This window comes from Podarcis pityusensis, assembly GCF_964106645.2.
Source record: "Podarcis pityusensis genome assembly, chromosome: 4".
NCBI lineage: Eukaryota > Metazoa > Chordata > Lepidosauria > Squamata > Lacertidae > Podarcis > Podarcis pityusensis.
In genome coordinates this window covers 95,083,677-95,101,727 of record NC_138027.1, presented here as the reverse complement: position 1 = coordinate 95,101,727, position 18,051 = coordinate 95,083,677, and the positions used below count along the sequence as shown (strand labels likewise).

At 41.7% G+C, this 18,051-nt stretch overlaps 1 protein-coding gene and 2 long non-coding RNA genes across 18 annotated transcripts in view; 1 reads left to right on the top strand and 2 right to left on the bottom strand.

Moving 5' to 3' along the window:
* The window catches only part of LOC308475904, a 468,022-nt gene that overhangs the window by 404,761 nt on the left and 45,210 nt on the right, over positions 1 to 18,051 (bottom strand). The window lies entirely within an intron of this gene.
* MBNL2 (muscleblind like splicing regulator 2) overlaps positions 1 to 18,051 on the bottom strand; it is a 78,764-nt gene that overhangs the window by 23,420 nt on the left and 37,293 nt on the right. For 7 of the 16 annotated variants that reach the window (XM_081004000.1, XM_081004012.1, XM_081004011.1 and 4 more), the window contains 5 exons: positions 17,705 to 17,869; positions 15,505 to 15,705; positions 13,815 to 14,078; positions 9,802 to 9,855; positions 9,022 to 9,175 (listed from right to left, as the gene is read on the bottom strand). In XM_081004000.1, coding sequence (XP_080860126.1) covers positions 9,022 to 9,175; positions 9,802 to 9,855; positions 13,815 to 14,078; positions 15,505 to 15,705; positions 17,705 to 17,869 — 838 coding nt within the window. The remainder of the gene's footprint in view (positions 1 to 9,021; positions 9,176 to 9,801; positions 9,856 to 13,814; positions 14,079 to 15,504; positions 15,706 to 17,704; positions 17,870 to 18,051) is intronic. The other 9 variants (XM_081004013.1, XM_081004015.1, XM_081004014.1 and 6 more) reach the window with 4 other exon arrangements.
* On the top strand, positions 9,862 to 11,251 carry LOC308476445. The gene is made up of 2 exons (XR_013985904.1): positions 9,862 to 11,146; positions 11,218 to 11,251. It is a non-coding gene; the product is annotated as an uncharacterized lncRNA (long non-coding RNA).

Below are 18,051 nucleotides of genomic sequence, written 5' to 3'. Positions count from 1 at the left end.
TTCAGCAAAGGGAACTAACTCTTTAAAAAGCAATCACTTTGAATAGTCTAGGTTATCCAGCAATGGTCTGCAACACGATCTACAACTCACAGCTCTGTTTTAAGCCCCCAAAATGTACTATTAAGATAAACAAGATTACTTCAGATCCAATATAGTTAATACTGCAGCCATGACAGACAGGAAATCTGTGCAGACAACACTTGGGAGTAAGTCCCATTGGACTCAGTGGGACTTCCTTCCAAATATGTATAGCACTGAGCTGCCCTCCATCATTTAAACAATTTGCTTTACACAAGTAAGATAAATCAGGGTCGTCCGTCCCCCCCCGTGTTTCACGTTCAAAGATAGTTTTTAGCTTGCAATGCCATGCCAACCATGCCTACTCAAAAGGAAGTCCTACTGAATTTAATGGGACTTACTCCCAGTTAAGTGCAGCCTAACAGTGCAATTGTATAAATGTCTTCTCAAAACGAGATTGCACTGAGTTCAGCGGGACCTACTCCCAGCTATACGATTGCAACCTTGAAGTATTAATACTCTACATTAACAAGGCTCTTAAGTCTGCTTCACATTATACTCCTAAATACACTTACTAGAGAGTAAGTCCCACTGAACACAACGGAATACACTTCCAAGTAAACATGCATAGGACTGTGCTGTTAGTATGGGTGGGTTTCATTTCTGACCTGACGCAGTGCCTGGCGTACCAGTATATTTTTTGTATATTCTTTTGCATCTTTGCAATAACTCAAGTGTTCCCTGGGGCCCTCATAGTTAGGAGAAAATAGGCAGATGGGGGGGGGGGGGGAGGAAGGATCTGTATATGTAAAATGTTTTGAAATCCCAGCACGTCCTGCAGTTCCATATACATTACCTACAGGTAGCTAGCTAGCTATGAATGACCTTGCCTTGAAGGAACAACCTCCAGTGAATAATTCAATATTTCTATTATCATGCTCAATTAAAAACCCCCAAAGATACTAGTATTTGAAGAAAAATACTACTGTTCCTTTGCAGATCATAAAGCAAACCAGGCACCAAATTACCAACTTTGCCTATAGCCACAATCCATTTACTTTAATTCTTCTTACTGTGGAAGAATCAATGAGATGACTCTAGCATTTGTGGGCAGTGAATGGCAGCAGTAGTGGATCATGCAATATATGAAATATTGAAAAATGGAGGCGGGAGCTACTCCGTATTTTTCACATGGCTTGGTTTAAAAAACAACAGCCACAACCTCATATGTATTTTCCCACATTCCCCCCAAATAGAGGTTTTAGGCGTAAAAATTCCCATTTTCACATGGGACTGATATACAAAAGTTAACTGGTGTTGTGTTCCTCTAGGTGCCCCTGGAGGCAAGCTCCTTCACATTATTATTTAGATTAGGGCAGTTCATTGTGCAGCCTAAGGGCTGCATGTGGCCCTCAGAAATATTTCATGCCCTCCTGCTATCTTCCCAAAGGCAGGTAAGTGGGGCGCTGGGCTCCAGGAAGGAGGCGTGAGGGCTCTGGTGGGGTCTCCTTCCCAAATCCTAGTTAGTGCTTTCCCAGCTTTGGGAAGGAGCTGGAAGGCTCTAGGGCCTGACCAGAGCCTCACACCTCCTTCCCAAAGCCTGATGCCTTGCTCAGCCAACCTTGAGAAAGCTGGGGACGGTCAAATTTGGGCCTCACTCCCACCTCCCCTGAAACAAGGCAGTGAGCAGCCTGCAGGTTCATTGTTCAAGTACCCCACTTGGTATGAAACGTTGGACCACCCTGATTTGGATCACTGTAAAGGAGGCATACTCTGTTCAATAAATGAGAGGTATGGAAAGGTAAGCCATAGCATTTAAGGAAGCCCCTGTCAGAGTCAACAGAAAAGTGGCTGCCTATTGGGAGAGTATTGTTGAGGTGTGTGAGCCCCAATCATAGCTTGATGGGCATGTAGTAGGCCCAGCTGAAGCTGTTCATTGCCTCTTCAGAGAAGAGAACCTCAGGCATTGCTCCTCCCCCCCTCGGCATCAGTGCTCACCTGCTGCCTACAACCCGCTCCTTGCAGGAGCAGCAATGTTCTCCTGATCGCAGTCTTACTGCTTTCCCCAGGGATGAACAACACATGCACAGATAATGCCAGGATTGCATGAAGCTAAAATCCACTTAGTGGGAAGATGTGAATGAGAACTGAAGAAAGCTGACCATGGTTTCTGTGTCTTCTTAAATTTTGTTTGCAAATGCAGAAAGCCACTTCTCTGTACTCCCCTCACTGAAAGGCTGCTCAAATGAGTCTGTGCAAGGGATGCATCTCTTTTAATACACTCCTGTTTTCCTTGTGTTAGCAGCAGCAGACTTGCAGCCTTCTTACACCATGTGAGTATCAACTCTCTCATGGCATCTAACCCCTAATGGAGGATTTTGGAGAGGAGAAGTGCCTGTGCCGCCTCTTTTCCCTCTCTTTGGCACATCACAAGATTGGCTCCAGGTTGTACCAGACACAAGCACTTCTCTCAATTGACACTTACACTGACAGGCAATGACTGGTGATTCCCCTTAGCTGGGAACGAAGTACAGGCCACATCTATATCTGAATTTCCAAGTCACTACATATTGGAGTTAAGTTGTGCCAAAAGGGGTAAAGTTCTGCGGAGACATATTAAAAGATCTTCCAGCCCAATTGTCTTTATGGACGTCTTCACTAGTGTTTCAGGTTGTTGTTTTTTGTTAGGTGTCACTACATTTTCCTACCTCTTTTCATAATGGAAACAAATGGCAAAATCATTTGTTACTGATCTTTTGTGGAAAGCTGCAGAAAAAGGGTGCTTTCAAAGTTCATATAGTTTACTGGGCAAGATACCTCTGCATTGCAAACAAACTCAAATACAAAAATTTGCTGTAATGCAGGTGGATGCTATTCATGCAACTACTCTTTAGATCTGTGCCATTTTGTAAATGCAGCTGCTGGAAACACCAGGCAAAGGAGAACATCTTTAGCTCCTTCACAGATGTAATTCTTATTCCAATAACATAAGGCAACAAAATATTTTCAAAATGTAGAAAGCAACCTTTTCCAACAAAGAAGAATGAATAATCCTGAAAATGTTTTAGCAATAAATTGGTGGTGTAGCTGCCTGGGCACTATGAAATTTTCTTTTTCAGGTGTTAACACTGACCTACAGTTTAGTGCTAGATTCACCACCACCACCACCAGCAGCAGCAGCAAGCCTCGGGCTGTACACTCTCCCCTTCTCTAGTGAACCGTGAGGAGAAGCTTTGCCTTCTCTTTGCAGTCAAAACGGGGAGGGAACGCTGATTGGTTTAACCTGTAGTTTGTTCCAACAAGCCAGGATCAAACTGTGGTTCGTGCTCCTATCTTGCTTGAACAAACCATAGTTTGATCTAACCAAAGTCCCCAAAGTCTGGATGCAATCAAAAGCTCTGGTTTAAAACAGAAAGCAAAAGCTTCCAATCTCCTCTCCTCTTTGGGCTTGCAGGAAGAACAAAGGGAAGGCAGGACTCCTCTAACCCAAGCTGTTCACCCACACAGTCATACTGTTTGGGGCTCTGACGGGCCACAGGTTCCTCATGCCTAGTTTAGCATTATGTCTGAACTAGGCCAAAGTCGGAGATCCCATAAGCATTGTTTTCTTTAGAACAGCTTCTTCTAAAGTTAAAAAGTATGTTTCAGAGGCATGCACGTGCAAATCATAGCAGTAACAAAATTCATGATATTCAAAAGACTGATAAGCATTTGTTGTTGTTGTTTAGTCGTTTAGTCGTGTCCGACTTTTCGTGACTCCATGGACCAGAGCACGCCAGGCACTCCTATCTTCCACTGCCTCCCGCAGTTTGGTCAGACTCATGTTTGTAGCTTCGAGAACGCTGTCTAACCATCTTGTCCTCTGTCGTCCCCTTCTCCTTGTGCCCTCAATCTTTCCCAACATCAGGGTCTTTTCCAGGGAGTCTTCTCTTCTCATGAGGTGGCCAAACGTATTGGAGCCTCAGCTTCAGGATCTGTCCTTCTAGTGAGCACTCAGGGCTGATTTCCTTAAGAATGGATACGTTTGATCTTCTTGCAGTCCATGGGACTCTCAAGAGTCTCCTCCAGCACCACAGTTCAAAAGCATCAATTCTTTGGCGATCAGCCTTCTTTATGGTCCAGCTCTCACTTCCATACATCACTACTGGGAAAACCATGGCTTTTACTATACGGACCTTTGTTGGCAAGGTGATGTCTCTGCTTTTTAAGATGTTGTCTAGGTTTGCCATCGCCTTTCTCCCAAGGAGCAGGCGTCTTTTAATTTCGTGACTATTGTCACCATCTGCAGTGATCATGGAGCCCAAGAAAGTAAAATCTCTCACTGCCTCCATTTCTTCCCCTTCTATTTGCCAGGAGGTGATGGGCCCAGTGGCCATGATCTTAGTTTTTTTGATGTTGAGCTTCAGGCCATATTTTGCGCTCTCCTCTTTCACCCTCAGTAAAAGGTTCTTTAATTCCTCCTCACTTTCTGCCATCAAGGTTGTGTCATCTGCATATCTGAGGCTGTTGATATTTCTTCCGGCAATCTTAATTCCGGCTTGGGATTCATCCAGCCCAGCCTTTTGCATGATGAATTCTGCATATAAGTTAAATAAGCAGGGAGACAATATACAGCCTTGCCGTACTCCTTTCCCAATTTTGAACCAATCAGTTGTTCCATATCCAGTTCTAACTGTAGCTTCTTGTCCCACATAGAGATTTCTCAGGAGACAGGTGAGGTGATCAGGCACTCCCATTTCTTTCAGAACTTGCCATAGTTTGCTGTGGTCGACACAGTCAAAGGCTTTTGCATAGTCAATGAAGCATAAGTAGATGTCTTTCTGGAACTCTCTAGCTTTCTCCATAATCCAGCGCATGTTTGCAATTTGGTCTCTGGTTCCTCTGCCCCTTCGAAATCCAGCTTGCACTTCTGGGAGTTCTCGGTCCACATACTGCTTAAGCCTGCCTTGTAGAATTTTAAGCATAACCTTGCTAGCGTGTGAAATGAGTGCAATTGTGCGGTAGTTGGAGCATTCTTTGGCACTTCCCTTCTTTGGGATTGGGATGTAGACTGATCTTCTCCAATCCTCTGGCCACTGCTGAGTTTTCCAAATTTGCTGGCATATTGAGTGTAGCACTTTAACAGCATCATCTTTTAAAATTTTAAATAGTTCAGCTGGAATACCATCACTTCCACTGGCCTTGTTATTAGCAGTGCTTTCTAAGGCCCATTTGACTTCACTCTCCAGGATGTCTGGCTCAAGGTCAGCAACCACACTACCTGGGGTATATGAGACATCCATTTCTTTCTGGTATAGTTCCTCTGTGTATTCTTGCCACCTGTTCTTGATGTCTTCTGCTTCTGTTAGGTCCTTTCCACTTTTGTCTTTTATTATGGAAATCTTTGTACAAAATGTTCCTTTCATATCTCCAATTTTCTTGAACAGATCTCTGGTTTTTCCCATTCTATTGTTTTCCTCTATTTCTTTGCATTGCTCGTTTAAGAAGGCCTTCTTGTCTCTCCTTGCTATTTTTTGGAAATCTGCATTCAATTTCCTGTATCTTTCACTATCTCCCTAGCATTTTGCTTGCCTTCTCTCCCCCGCTATTTGTAAGGCCTCGTTAGACAGCCACTTTGCTTTCTTGCATTTCCTTTTCATTGGGATGGTTTTAGTTGCTGCCTCCTGTTATGAGCCTCCATCCATAGTTCTTCAGGCACTCTGTCCACCAAATCTAAATCCTTAAACCTGTTCCTCACTTCCACTGTGTATTCATAAGGGATTTGACTTAGTAGAAAAAACCACCAGGCCGGTAAGATACAATCTTTCTTCAGTTTAAGCTTGAATTTTGCTATAAGAAGCTGATGATCTGAGCCACAGTCAGCTCCAGGTCTTGTTTTTGCTGATTGTATAGAGCTTCTCCATCTTTGGCTGCAGAGAATATAATCAATCTGATTTCGATGCTGCCCATCTGGTGATGTCCATGTGTAGAGTTGTCTCTTGTGTTGTTGGAAAAGAGTGTTTGTGATGACCAGCTTGTTATCTTGGCAGAACTCTATTAGCCTTTGCCCTGCTTCGTTTTGAACTCCAAGGCCAAACTTGCCAGTTGTTCCTTTTATCTCTTGACTCCCTACTTTAGCATTCCAATCCCCTATAATGAGAAGAACATCCTTCTTTGGTGTCATTTCTATAAGGTGTTGTAAGTCATCATAGAATTGGTCAATTTCAGTTTCTTCAGCACCAGTAGTTGGTGCATAAACTTGGATTACTGTGATGTTTAAAGGTCTGCCTTGGATTCGTATCAAGATCATTCTATCATTTTTGAGATTGCATCCCAGTACAGCTTTTGCCACTCTTTTGTTGACTATGAGGGCCACTCCATTTCTTTTACAGGATTCTTGCCCACAGTAGTAGATGTGATGGTCATCCGAACTGAATTCGCCCATTCCCGTCCATTTTAGTTCACTGATGCCCAGGATGTCAATATTTATTCTTGCCATCTCACTTTTGACCACATCCAACTTACCCAGGTTCATGGTTCTTACATTCCAGGTTCCTATGCAATATTTTTCTTTACAGCATTGGACTTTCCTTTCGCTTCCAGGCATATCCGCAACTGAGCGCCCTTTCGGCTTTGGCCCAGCCGCTTCATCAGCTCTGAATCTACTTGTACTTGTCCTCCACTCTTCCTCAGTAGCATGTTGGACGCCTTCCGACCTGAGGGGCTCATCTTCCAGCGTCATAATTGTTATATGCCTGTTGTCTTTGTCCATGGTGTTTTCTTGGCAGGGATACTGGAGTGGCTTGCCGGTTCCTGCTCCAGGTGGATCACGTTTGGTCAAAACTCTCCACTATGACCTGTCCATCTTGGGTGGCCCTGCACGGCATAGCTCATAGCTTCTCTGGGTTATTCAAGCCCCTTCGCCACGGCAAGGCAGTGATCCATGAAGGGGCTGATAAGCATACCCACCTGTAATTCAGGCACAGGTATGTTAAGCTGCAGCTGGGATGCTCAGCCTAATTTACTTGCACTGAATTTACAGTTTTTGTTATGAGAGTGAAATACAACAATAATGTAGCTTTAAGCACCATAAAAATTAACAGAGCCTGCATGTGCACGACAGCATCACACCCAAGCTGACATAGATTTTTCACTCTGTTTTTAATTATAGTTTGTAAAATATCGGCCCATTTCAGACTTAACACTAAACACTAAACCATAGTTTAGCATGATGTGAGCCTCACACTCACAAGCTCTTCCTCCCTTCCTTTGTGAGGAAATGATTGGAAGTCCCATTTTAAACTAACTGGAGTTTATCATTACATCTAAACTGGGGTTGTCCAAATTCTATATCGTTAATAAGGCAGGACCATAAACCTTACTTTTCTATAGTCAAAGCCTGCATTTCTTTTGAACTCTTTAATGTATGTGCATTTATTTAACTGCACAGCGAAAACCTTCCAAAATTATACTAGGGGTTACATGTGGGTGGTCATTTTAAATTACTTCAAAACAATCACTCATCCATGTCTATCAATTAAATTAAATACTGATGTTGCCCATGCACTGTAAACACTACAAACTTCAGAATCAAGCATTGATTCTGTCCCTGAGAAACTATCCTGTCTAGTTGTGCAGTGATCCTTCTTTCTGAGAAAGAAAATATATCCCTGCACTATTATCTGAAATTATAGATGGTGCTTGCCAGGGCTAATGTGACATGCTGAAAGATCTTCCATTTCATTTTCCGTGAGTAAGTTATCTATAGCTAAGCACACTGAAGATCTCAGCAGCTACTTTGGTGACTAGGGGTTTTTCTAGTCGCGGAGGTAGCCGCTGCAATCTTTTACACATCTCTGCATCCGGTGTCATACTGCTCATGCGAGTAGACCACTCATGTGAGCAGTTAATTACAGTAATCTACCAGCTGCAATAGCATGTGCATTGGCTTCAGTGTTCAAAGGGGCAAGGAAACTCTTATTAGGATTCCATTACCGATTAGAATAGCCCTGTTCAAGATTTCACACCGCACCACTAACTATTGTTTAAGGGTCGAGCAGAGCCACACTCATGGGTCCTGCCGTGCCACGAGTCCCCGTTGTCCAGTTGTCCATGTACTGAGGAGGGAACACCTTGGGAGGGTACAGAGGGAGCCTAGGAAGATACAGCAGGTTGCCCTCTCCAGCAGATGTCCACCAAAGCATGGACAGCAGGGAAAGTAGAAAATTCTCAGGAAGCCCTGTTCTCTGCCACTGCCTGATCCCACCTGTTGCCTCTGGGTAACTGTACAGAACACATGCTCTCCTTGCCCATGCGAATTAGCTGCAGAAAGGTATCGTCACTTTGGTTTTTTATAGCAATAGCGGAAGGAGTCTGAATATTAGCAAGCAGGTTGATGTTAAGTAGGAATTTCATTCTGCTTGAGAAATGTACAGGTAAGCCATGCAAGATATACTTGAAGGACAGAGGAAGTTAATTGCAAGTACTTAACATACTCCTAGTGAAACTGCATGTCTACTTTGTCCCTCAAGGCTCTTTCTCATCAGTTCCCAAAACACCTGTGCAAAGAGGTGTATTGCAGAACATGCTTCAAGCTGACAGAAAACAATGGAGACGAGAACAGACTGTGTTCCGTCCCAATGGGTTGTTGTGACACATATGAAGAAAGACCAAAAATAAGCAGTCCTGTAGATTGTTCACATTCAATGCATTGGGTCCAGGCCTAGTCACCCTTAGATCAGACCCACTAAAATCTCCATGGGACTCGTAGATTTCAATGGATCTATTCTAAGAATGAGTGGGTCTGGATCCAACCCAAAGTCTTTTCACCGCACTGACATGTTTCTGAAATCCTAATGCTCTTCAGAAGTAAAATATAATCCCACGTAATATTTTTTTGGTCACAAAAGAGGTTAGAAAATGACGGATTTGTCCAAGGGAAAGCACAATGAATGTGATCACAAAGAGAGTGATCTCTGCTGTGGAGATTTAAAGAAACAAAACTAAACTCTCAAAATGACCTACCTGTTGGAATAAATGCTGCATGTTGCTGCAACTGTGCACTAGCAAGAGCCTGTTGGTAGTGCAAGAAACTGGGATTAAAAACAGCACTGGCCCCATTGCTTTTCTCAAGTGCTTGCCTCTTTGGTAAAGTGTGAAGAACACCAGGAGGAAAGGCCTGTAAATGAAATAATAAGAGTAGCAGTAGTAAGGTTGACAGAAGCTGTAACAGGTTGTTCTACTCTTAAAATATTACATTTGGTTGAAGATGCCTTGCCATGCACATTAGTTCAAAACAGAACAATGTCAAATGGATGGCATTTTTTTGTTATTGATAGTAAATGCATGGCACAATTAAACTAAAATTATAGCACCACAACACTTAAACTGAAACAAAAACCAAAAAAAAGCTTTTCAAGACTGAAGGGGTTTTTAAAGAAATCCAAAGATCTTTCTTTAAATATGGCTAAAAATAGAAGAAGAGAAACAGCACTTGTCTTTCATAACATTTTTTAAAAGTTAAATATCTTTGCATCGTTAAGTATATTAATTAGCATAGAAGAAGCATCTTCAATTACAAAAGCAGGATTTTAAAAAAGCTTTTAAGGGAATATATTTGAAGATGAAACTGTGTTAGGAAAGGCGGAAAGTTGCTTTGCAATCACTACATGTGAAAATGAAATGGCTAAAATACGGAAATTATTTTTGTAAAATTAATAATACAAGAAAATTCAGTTAACATTAAAAATTATTTTGCATCTCGGAAAAGCTACATGCAAAGCAAAAGGTGAAAGGTCAAAGTACCAGGTCTACAGTTGCTTCGAGAGGTCGCTTCATTGCTTTGGCAGTCGACTGAGTCTTTTAATAACAGGCAGCGAGCACATGATGGCAGTGGGCCAATGGGATTCAAGCGAATTAACATACAGGTAAACAGCAAGCAGAGGTGCATCATGGGAACGGCATTGCATTGTGGATAGGTGAGAAGGAAAAAAATATTCTGAATGCAATATACAACATACAAAACACTAGGCATGCACAACAACAAAAATGTTTTGTTTTCTAAAGAAATGAATATTACATCTTGAATTAGTACTGAAGCAAAAAATGCATCTACTGTACCTTAGTTAAAAGCATATAAGAGAGTAAAATATAGATGTTTGAAATTTAGGAAAGTTGATTAAAACAGCAGCTTGCAGACACCCTTAAGCATTTATAAGCACCAGTAAGCTTGAATGCTACATAGGAAAGCATTATTTTAGGGGGGGAGGTGTTCCTAAAAGAATTTTTGATAAGTTAGTTATGCCATGTTAAAAAGCACAAGTTAATCTCCAAATGCTAACATTCAAATCTAAACAACTGAAAACGTTTTTTTAAAACGATTTAATGGAATGAGCACATAAGAGGTTTACCATGTTATTAGGAACAGATCTTCTATTAGCAAAGTGTAAAAATTTAAATCTGTTTTAATTTTAAAATCTATTTCCTTTTTTTGGTGTATTTAGTAAATGTTATTTAGGATAATTAACTTATCAGCAAATTCAGCACGGGCCTTTTTCTTTTTCTATGCTGGGAACAACAGCTTAAAGGTTTTTTCCAGTGAACTTACCGCACAAAGCAGAGAAAAACTGCACATTATTTTGAATTAGTACTTTCTATGTTGTTGTTTTTTCACCTTTAGTCAAATAATCTATATACCAAGTTTTAATAAAACACAGTAATGGAAAACACTGCTCATTGCGAGTCAGAAGTTTTATTTTATGCTCAAAGCAGAAATGGCAACACTGCATTGTATAATATTTTAAAGACATTACGTCCTGTGTAAGAACAAAAAGCATATGAAACTGCCTTCCACAAAGCCGTATCATTTATCCATCTACTCTGCTATTTTTTACCCTGTGTAGCAGTGGCTTTCCAGAGTCTCCTTTACCAGCCTTACTAATGCTGGACTGGAGGTTCTTGGGACCTCTTCCATACAAGTTTGGACCGTCAATATTTCTAAGTAACAAAGAGGGGTGGGCTTGACTGCACTTCCAATAAATGTCTGTGAAGTTTTTCTTCTAAGCTAAAATTTTGAACTCTCATTTACACTCTCAGCACAATAGGTTTCTCCTCTGGAGACAACGGTATTCGGGGGTCATACTTTCTTGTCGTGGCGCCACACTTGGAACAAGAAGAAAGCCTGATCTTTGCAGCATTGCCAGCACGTAACTCTCCAAAGAGAATGGAGTCACTCAAAGATCATACTTATATACAAACAAAAAAAGGAAGAGGCTCTGTAGGTACCAAGTTTGAGTCTGTGGGTGCTTGGAAAGGGTTCTTGCTGCATTTGTACGACTGAATATGTTTATTCTTAATACTTAAGAACGTTTTGAATGACATTTTAAGCGGCAATCAAAAAAAGTTGTGTGTGCATGTTTTGGAAACCCTCCAACCTTGCTTCTTAAGACAGCTGTCCCAGCAAGGGAGATCTATGAGCAGAGACAGGCTAGGATGTAATTAGTCAATGCACATGTTGATGCACATCTCAATTTGTATTCTCGTGCTCATCTGAGTCCACTGAAATGAATGTGTCTCTTCACAGAGGTGGAAATGCATAGCATACCACCAGCTGTTGCGTACGACTGGTCGCACATGACAAGATGTGGATCAAGGGTAATGATGGCCACAGAAGCTAAGAAACAAGTAAGGTAGCTTCTGGGCTCCTAACCAAAGAAAAAATTATGTTCCTGACCCTAAGAAGTAAAGGATATAACTGCTAGGCCAATGATTCTGCATTCCTATAGTCATCAATGGAACACACCATCCTTTTCAAATGTTCAGTTTGAACACTGGATTATGTAAATTTAAAAGGAGGTGCAGTTCCTATGTGCTTCAGAGGCATTTTCGCTCTGAGCCGCATTCACACCCAAACCCTAAACTGCTTTTTAAGTTAAACAAACATTAGAATAACTGTGATGCTTTAAGATTATTCTGGTGTGCTGCGAACATACATTGAAGTGGGAGACATCCTCCTTTCTCCCTCGAAAACAAGCGTTTTCTTTGACCTTGAAATATTTCTGTTCCCTTGGTTGGCATATCAAGTCTTTGCAGAAAGTTGGCTTTCATTAAGTAAATTCTGTAGTGTGCTGTATTTCTCATACTGCATACAGTAGAAGTCTCAAATATTTGCCAATGAGGACAATGCCTCTTTGACCTGTGTGTGGAGTCAGCTTATCTTCCAGATAGGAAAATTCTGCTTCTACTGATACTAATTTGCTACCAATATAAAAGTTTTCAGGATGATAAGTACGCACATTCCAGAAGTAGTGAGAAAAATGTGAGGGCAAAACCAGCTCTTTCAGCACTTCTTTTGAACTAAAAGAAGCCACTTCTGGAACGATACTTTCTCTAGTATCAGTATGACATTCCTGGCAGTCTTAAAAACAGCAGCAGAGAGTCATGTGGTTAGCTCTGTATGCACCTGAGAACTTTCAGTGTACACGGGTACTTTCAGCATTCCTTTTTTAAAACTCAGTACAGTGCAATGAGCTTTATCAGAAGCCTGGGTGTACCTGCACAAACCCTTCTATGCACTTAAGAGCTGTTCTTGGAACTGTGCAAAAATGCTGTGGCAAGTCAGTGTATTGAGCTATCCATCAACCTTCTGAGATAACAGCGTGTTCTTTTAATTTTTTACTTTAAGGAAAAATGAGGCGTCCGTTCAAACAATCATGGTGGTAACTGATGGCATGCCAAGGGCACTGAAGTCTGCCACGTCCAAGTTCAATCCCCATTTGGTAATTTTCTGTAGGAGATCTCAACCCATAGCAATTCACAAGATGCCACACTGGTTTCTGCATGTTCACCATGTTACCTCCACATCAAACTAGTCAGGTGAATAGACCCTAAATCAGGGGTAGGCAACCTAAGGCCCATGGGCCGGATGCGGCCCAATCGCCTTCTCAATCCGGCCCACGGGCAGTCCGGGAATCAGCGTGTTTTTAAATGAGTAGAATGTGTGCTTTTATTTAAATTGCATCTCTGGGTTATTTGTGGGGCCTGCCTGGTGTTTTTACATGAGTAGAATGTGTGCTTTTATTTAAATTGCATCTCTGGGTTATTTGTGGGGCCTGCCTGGTGTTTTTACATGAGTAGAATGTGTGCTTTTATTTAAATTGCATCTCTGGGTTATTTGTGGGGCATAGGAATTCATTCATATATATTTTTCAAAATATAGTCCGGCCCACCACATGGTCTGAGGGACGGTGGACCGGCCCACGGCTGAAAAAGGTTGCTGACCCCTGCCCTGCACATAAATTTAGCATTCTATTCTCTCCAGTCCTCAATACCCGCATATATAAAGCATTTTTTCCTCTTCTCCTTTGCTAGCCTTCATTTAACAAGTTTTATATACTGCTTAATCAAAAAGCAATGCTTCCAGTCACTAAGATAATAGCAATCAACTTATCAGAGACTCCTATACAGCCACATCAAAACTATGGGTCCCAGAAACCACTATGCAAATGTTAACTGCATGTTGCTGTTAGACGAGCCTATCTAAATTTCTGAACATCCAAATAGACTCCTCACCCTAAAAAAACCCATCCTAAACGATGGCAAATAGGGCATTAAGTACGCTGTTCTCCAAAAAGATGCCTATTGTGCTAAAGGTACAAAGTGAAAAAGGACCTTGGATCACTGGATTATTTCATTAGATCAGCATTCGTAAATTAATAGAAGACCATATTCTGGTAAAGGCTTTAAGCTAAATTACACTCTTAAAAGCAATGCTGGCTTCACAAAAGCAGTAATTACGGATCCTGCATTCTTGCACTTACCATCACTGTAGCAGCTGCAGCAGCTGCCTGGGCAGCCACTGCAGCCTGGTTGGCTTGGTGCTGAGCAGCTTTGATTTTGGCCTGCAAGTGAGCAGGAGGGTGAAAATATTTGCATTTCTCCCTCATGCAGCGCCCCTTTATGTAATCCATACAAACAGTTACGGTGTTGTCATTTGTATCAATCATTGTGCTGTCTGCAGGATGTGCAAAGCGGCAGTCAGTTTCGCCCCGTGCACAGTTTCCTCGCTGGAACTCCCTGCAAACCTGGTGCGCAAAACAATACTCATTATGCATACTAGATCAGGAGCGGTGGGGTGGGGTAGTTGCATATACTGAACAAGAGAAGACATTCAAAAATGTAACTCCCGAAGGCTCGAGACCAAATGACCTCCAGTGCTTTTCAAACCAAACTTCCAGCTTCAACCTACAATCACTCTGCAACTTATGTATCTTCAGGCACACAGGTCTGGATGATAAGATAACTTAAGGCAAGGAAGTTCACTGAAGGAATGCTTCCTGTCTCCTTCTTCCCCCTTCAGCCACCTGTTTCCCCTGAAAAGCCTTCCTTCTCTAGAAGACGGTTTAAATCATGTGGCCTGGTGGCTCCTGGAAAAGGGGGGAATTGGCTAAAACGGGACTCGAATGCTAGGGTGAGTTATCAGAAGGAGGTTCACAGAAGGAAAATGTCTCATTCCTTGTTTTCACCCAGCCCGCAGCCGCCATCTCACATTGTTCAGGAGGACCTTTCAGAGTAGAAGCCCAGGGGGCTGCAAGAGGGAAAGGTAACTTTCCTTCCCTGAACTTTTAAGTTAACTTATCTCAGGATCCACGCCATGCCCTCTCGCTTCAGATTAGCCCTTTCCCCATTTCCACCTCTGTTACTTTGCCCTTTCCTCCTTCGCTGCAGGATAGTTTTCCTGCCATTGGCTCACCCCAACTTAGCGAAACTCACAACCCACAAGATGAAGACCAGCAGCCTAGATTTTCCTTGTACCTGCCTGCAGTTACCTTTGAGGCATTAGGAGAATAAGTTATCTTAACCCTTAATGCTTCCTCACAAATCTATAAAGTCGCCTAAGTGTGGTTCGAGATGTACATGCACCTTCAAAAACACAAGCAAATCTTGCTCTTCTGCCCCTTGTTTATAGTGGTAGGGGTCACACAGCAGCCATATTGTCTACCATCAGGAAGAAAGCAAAATGATGGAACTCTCACTTCCGACTTAGCATAGAGCACTCCTGCTATCCCTCTGGCCCATTTTGTGCTAGTTTTCATGTGTTACAAGGTTAAGGATAGTAGCTCAGCTTTCCCAAAACACATTGTTTTCTTTTCATTCAAACTGGTAGGTAACTTAGGACAAGCAAACAATTGTGCATGTTTAGTTGGTAACAGACCTATAAATAGCTGGTGCACAGAGTTTCTCTCTGGGTTTATGTTCTGGATTTATTAGGTCCTTTCCGTGTAAAACTGCTAACAGCCTCAAACCCACACCATATAAAAACACAGCAGCAGTAATATAATGATGTAATTACTTCTGTTACTCTGAGCTGATATCTGCTGTAGTATCTGCAATGCCTCTGCTCAGCGGTAACTAAGGTTAGGGAACTGCTTCACTGCACTAACCCCCCCCCCCCCCTTTCCAGAATCCTAACATACGAAGTACGCATCAGCATAATGGTGCTCACCATACCTCTAGCTTATCGGTCCTGAGGAGTTTCTGGGTCGTGGTTGAACCAGGGACTGAGACAGGGGGGCTTCCAGGAACAATGACAGGCTGCGTGGGGACAATTTCAGTAGGAACTAATCCAACCCCAGGAGTGACAGGTGTTAAATATGGTGCAAAGCTAAGTGCTGTGTTGGATCCTATTGTTGGCCCTACAGGAAATGAGTGCTGAGGAAAGGGGGAGAGAGAGAGAGAGAGAGAGAGATGAAAAGCAAACATGTAAATCCTATGGGCAAACATGGTTCTATATTAAAAACAATAAGGGTCAAAATTGGCTTCAATTTCCATCCAGATGCACCACTTTTTAGGAGAACCACAACTACACTGGCCAGCCTCCAGAACGCTGCTCCAGACTTTGCAGGGAACTTTGAAAAAAAATAATTTCTCTTGTTAAGATATAAACCGAGTCGACGTTCATGTGTCCAGAGCCTACAGTGATGGATAACTCACATTCCAGACAAACACGGCCACAAAAAACAGGTTCATATCAGGGAAGCAGCTTGCCTGCAGAAAATTATGACAAAAGTCAATACAGTATGGTTCTACCCTGCATGGACTGTTTACAGCCTCCTCAGCACCTGAATCTGGAGTTAGGCAATTTGCAAGGGGTGTGTGAGTGCAGGTGAGTGGGTTTTAATTATTTCATTAAAAAGAAATAGTAAAATACAACCAAGCAGGTCCTAAAAGTCAGTGTTTGCTACAGAGTCAAACGATTGCCAGGGTGGAAAGACTATGCTGCTGAATTCGGTCAAAAACAGCATGGGAGAACAGGGAAGTTTCCAGACATCTGAGCAGTTTCTTGAAGCGGGAGAACGATTTAACCATGTGAGACTGAAATATGTGGTTGTAGTTTGAAATTATGGACCTGAGGCTGCTCAAAGAAAACACGGGATAGTATGTGTAATGTACGAGGGCTCACAATGCAAATAGATGGGTGTTTCCAAACACATATCATTTCATTGTTTTTAAGTGACTCACCAGTCTGAAAAGCATTTGTGATTGTGTCTAGAATATATTACGTGCTGCTGAGGTAGCTTCTGCTACAGGCCTCAGCCTCAAAGGAAAAACATGGCTTAGCCTCCATAAATTAGACCAAAAGGGATAACCAAAACAGACATTAAGAAGCAGAAAAACTGAAGTTCACATTTTATAACTGGCTCAATATGAGGAGTTCTTAAGTCATTTTTGTGTGGGAGGATATATGAGTACTGCACATAAATGCATAAGATAAAGACGGAAAAAGGCAGCACAATCAACCAGTAAATGGCTGGGTGATTTTACATCAATAAAATTAACTAAACTATAAACCTGCAAATCCAGTTAAAGGCATACAGTATATATTTGGCATGATCCTTCTGGAAAACAGTGAGGGGTACGCAATACTGTTTCAGGAAAAGGAAACCTGTGGTTGTCCAGATAATGTTAAACTCAAAATCCAAAAAGTCTCAGCCAGCATGCCTTGCTCCCAAGTGTGACTGCAGAGTACAACCATCTGCATAACCCTTCTGAAGTCCAAAAAACAAATCTGAACCACAGTTTGCTATACATTATGGTATGGCCTACTTCTAGTCGGACTAAAGAAGGGTAATTAGAAACTGTCAGTTACAGATTAGGAAATTCATAGGTATTATCTGAACCTATAAAGGAATAGCATGCACCTGAAACTGTGATGACAAAAATGCTAAAGGACAATCAACAAGAATGCTAAACAAAAAGCTGCAAGTTCATAATATGATTTCCACATTATAGGTTAAACTTTCAGAACAAAGCCATTCTAGAATAATAACACCCCCCAATAGCCCTGCCTTTAATGAAGAATGCAGACAAATTATGGTATATAAAAATAATTTTATAAACTATCCAAATATAGCTCTACAGCTCAGACTTTCACTTATTGGCCTAATAATCAATAAGCTGCCTAGTCCTGAAACTGAAACGTTTCAAAACAGCTGCACAAATCTATTTATGTATATATCGATATAGATATATATGAATTTAATTTACAAAACTGATCTAGGCATTTTATTTCAGAACTTCACAACAGCAATATTGTAATAACTACGTAAGTTAAGGTGGAAATGTTAAAGGGCTTGAAAAGCATTTGTCAGTTTATCTGGAAATGACTTGTAAAGTTAATACAGACAGCTCTTTTGTTAAAGGTACTTACCATTGGCTGAAGAGGCGTTCCTGGAAACATAAATTGCATCTGCTGTGCAAGCATTGCTGCTGCAGTTTTCTGTTGGATCAGGTTGTTCCTTCCATTAATTTCTAGCTGCGTTTTCAAATGTGTTGGTGGATGAAGATATTTGCAGTTCTCCCTTGTGCAACGGCTCTGAAAAATGTGAAAATATTACTCAGTTCTGGAAATTTAACTATAGTCTGGTGTTATCACAGAAGCATCTGCAATGGTTGGCCTTTCTCCAAGGCATTACATCCCTATCCTAATAATATTGAGCATTCCATTGAAATCAATGGGAAGTATTTGTATGTAGCATATTTAGTATTGTGGTCTGA